Source organism: Eimeria mitis, genomic scaffold, assembly GCF_000499745.2.
Source record: "Eimeria mitis Houghton genomic scaffold, Emh_scaff5874, whole genome shotgun sequence".
NCBI lineage: Eukaryota > Apicomplexa > Conoidasida > Eucoccidiorida > Eimeriidae > Eimeria > Eimeria mitis.
The window spans coordinates 386-3,062 of NW_013574115.1; the positions used below are offsets into that span (position 1 = coordinate 386).

The 2,677-nt window shown below is 50.2% G+C and overlaps 1 protein-coding gene across 1 annotated transcript; it reads left to right on the forward strand.

Moving 5' to 3' along the window:
• Positions 1 to 218: 218 nt before the first annotated feature.
• On the forward strand, positions 219 to 2,368 carry EMH_0084670 (uncharacterized protein; the record flags this gene model as incomplete). The annotated part of the gene is made up of 2 exons (XM_013500798.1): positions 219 to 2,117; positions 2,354 to 2,368. The coding sequence occupies 2 exons, from the start codon at positions 219 to 221 to the stop codon at positions 2,366 to 2,368; spliced, it is 1,914 nt and encodes a 637-aa protein (XP_013356252.1).
• Between the last annotated feature and the right edge of the window lie 309 nt (positions 2,369 to 2,677).

The window sequence follows — 2,677 nt, forward strand, 5'->3', positions numbered from 1 at the left end:
CTGTTGTTGTGCTTGTTGATGATAATATTTTTGTTTGTTTTTTGTGTTTTAATATTTTAAATGCTGTAGAAGAGTTATTTCATCTTAGGGTTTAGCAGCAGCAGTGATTTGCTGCTGCTGCTGCTGCTGCTGCTGCTGCTGCTGCTGCTGTGTTGCTGAAATTCGTGCTGCTTCTTCTGTTGCTGCTGCAGCAGCAGCAGCAGCATTGCTGCATCCAGATGTCTCCTTTGTCTCCTCCCTGTGCATCTGTTTCTCCTTCTGCTGCTGTCTCTGTATCTCTTGCTGCTCCTGCTGCTGCTCCTGCTGCTGCTGCTGCTGTTGCTGCTGCTGCTGCTGCACCTGTTGCTGCTGCTGTTGCTGCTCCTCTTGTTCTGTCTCAAACAGGAGACAGTTTGTCTCCTGCTGCAGCAGCACCCAGGGCGAGAAGGCGGCAACTGTCTCCTTTTTTGCTGCTGTCTCCTTCCGCTGGAGACAGCAGCAGCAGCAGCAGCAGCAGCAACTGCAGCAGCAGCAGCAGCAGCAACTGCAGCAGCAGCAGCAGCAGCAGCAGCAGCAGCAGCAGCAGCAAGGAGAAACAGGAGCAGAAGGAGAAAGCATATATGCATGGAGACCTGATTGTCTCTTTTTTTTATTTATTTTTATATTTCATTGTGTCTCCTCTTTTATCTATTTGCAACAAGAGTCTCCTTTCTGCAGCAGCAGCAGCAAACACACCCATCTGCTGCTGCATGCTGCAGCAGGTCGTTCTCTGTCTCTGGCTACTAGCTGCTCAAATACCTTGCCCAAGGAGACAGCCGCAGCAGCAGCAGCAGCAGCAGCAGCAGCAGCAACTGCAGCAACACCCCCAGCAGCAGCAGCAGCAGCAGCAGCAGCAAGAGCAGCAGCAACTGCAGCAACACCCCCAGCAGCAGCAGCAACAGCAGCAGCAGCAGCAGCAGCAGCAGCAGGATGTTGGTGATAAATCTGTATCATTGTATGACAGCAGCAGCAGCAGCAGCAGCAGCAGCAGCAGCATCAGCAGCAGCAGCAGCAGCAGGAGCAAGCGATCTGTCTCCTTTCTCGAGGGTGTCTCCTTTCTGCAGCAGCTGCAGCTAGCTGCTGCATATGTATTGATGCTTTGGCTATCTAGCTGCTGTCTCTCTGTCTCTTCTCTCTCCTCTTATTATCTAGCTCGTTCTGCTTCTGTTCCCGTTGCTCTGCTGCTGGAGATACTCAATGTGCTGCCGCCTGCTGCTGCTGCTGCTGCTGCTGCAGCAGCAGCAGCAACGCCAGCAGCAGCAGCAAAGAAACAAACAACAAATGTAGGAACTGCAGCAAAACCTGCTGCTGCTGCAGCAGATACTGCAGCAGCAGCTACAGCAGCAGCAGCAACAGCAGCAACAGAAGAAAGTGCAACAGAGACCGCAGCAGCAGCAACAGCAGCAGCAGCAACAGCAGCAGCAGCAGCAGCAGCAGCAACAGCAGCAGCTGATGGTTGGATTTGTTATGGACTGCAGGAAATAAAGAAAAAAAGTAAAGAGACAAAAGAAAGAATAAAAAGGGTTGGCTGTCTGCGTATTGTTTCTGCTGCTGCTGTTGCTGCTGGTGTTGCTGTTGCTGCAGCAGAAGGAAAGACACTGAATATGCATGCGGCCTGTCTTGGTGCTGCTGCTTCTGCTGCTGGTGCGGTGTATATGCACCTAGCAAAGGAAATCCTCAACAAACAAACACAAGCTGCTGCTGCTGCTGCTGCTGCTGCAGCAGCAGCAGCAGCAGCAGCACGAACAGCAGCAGTAGAACACCCTTCAAACCAAGAAACGATCACTGCAGCAGCAGCAACAGCAGCAGTAACAGAGCAGCAACAGCAGCAGCAACAGCAGCAGAGCAGCACCAGCACCAGCAGCAACAGCAGCAGCAGCAGCAGCAGCAGCAGCAGCAGCAGCAGCAGCATTGAGGCCCCACTGGATCCGAGTAGTATAAGAGAGAGAATTGAGTTGTCTTTAGCATTGCGTGTTGCTGCTGTGAGTATAGTGTTGCTGCTGCTGCTTGCTGCAGCACACAAGGAGCCGTTGCTGCTGCTGCAGCGCCTGCAGCAGCAGCAGCAGCAGCAGCAGCAGCAGGAGCAGCAGCAGGAGGAGGTATTGTATGTGCTGCTGCTGCTGCTGCTGAGCGGCAGTCTTGCTGCTATTCTCCCTCTCTCTACTTATAGATGTCTCCGTCAACTGTCTCCTTTATGCTGCTGTGTTGTGGGGTTTACAAAGACAGCAGCACAGCTGCTGCTGTCTCCTTTTATACAAAAGGAGACAGTTTTCACTGCAGCAGCAGCAGCAGGTTGCTGCTGCTCTCTCCTTGGTAGTTTTTTTTTCTGTCTCAGCAGCTATCTTTATAATACACAAACAAAAAGGAGACAGACACAGACAAATATAAAAAAATAATAAAACAGTTTTGGAGATATACACACTCCGCTGCAGTCTCCTTTTTTTCTGTCTCCTTTTTTATTTTTTTTTTGTCTCCTTTTTTTTTCTGTCCCCTTTGCTTTTGTCTCCTTTCTTCTTTGTCTCCTTTTTATTTCTGTCTCCTTTTGTTTTTGTCTCCTTTTTGTTTCTGTCTCCTTTTTATTTGTGTTTTTTCTTTTTGTCTCCTTTTGTCTCCTTCCTCTGTCTCCACCTTCTCCCTAAACCCTAAACCCTAAACCCTT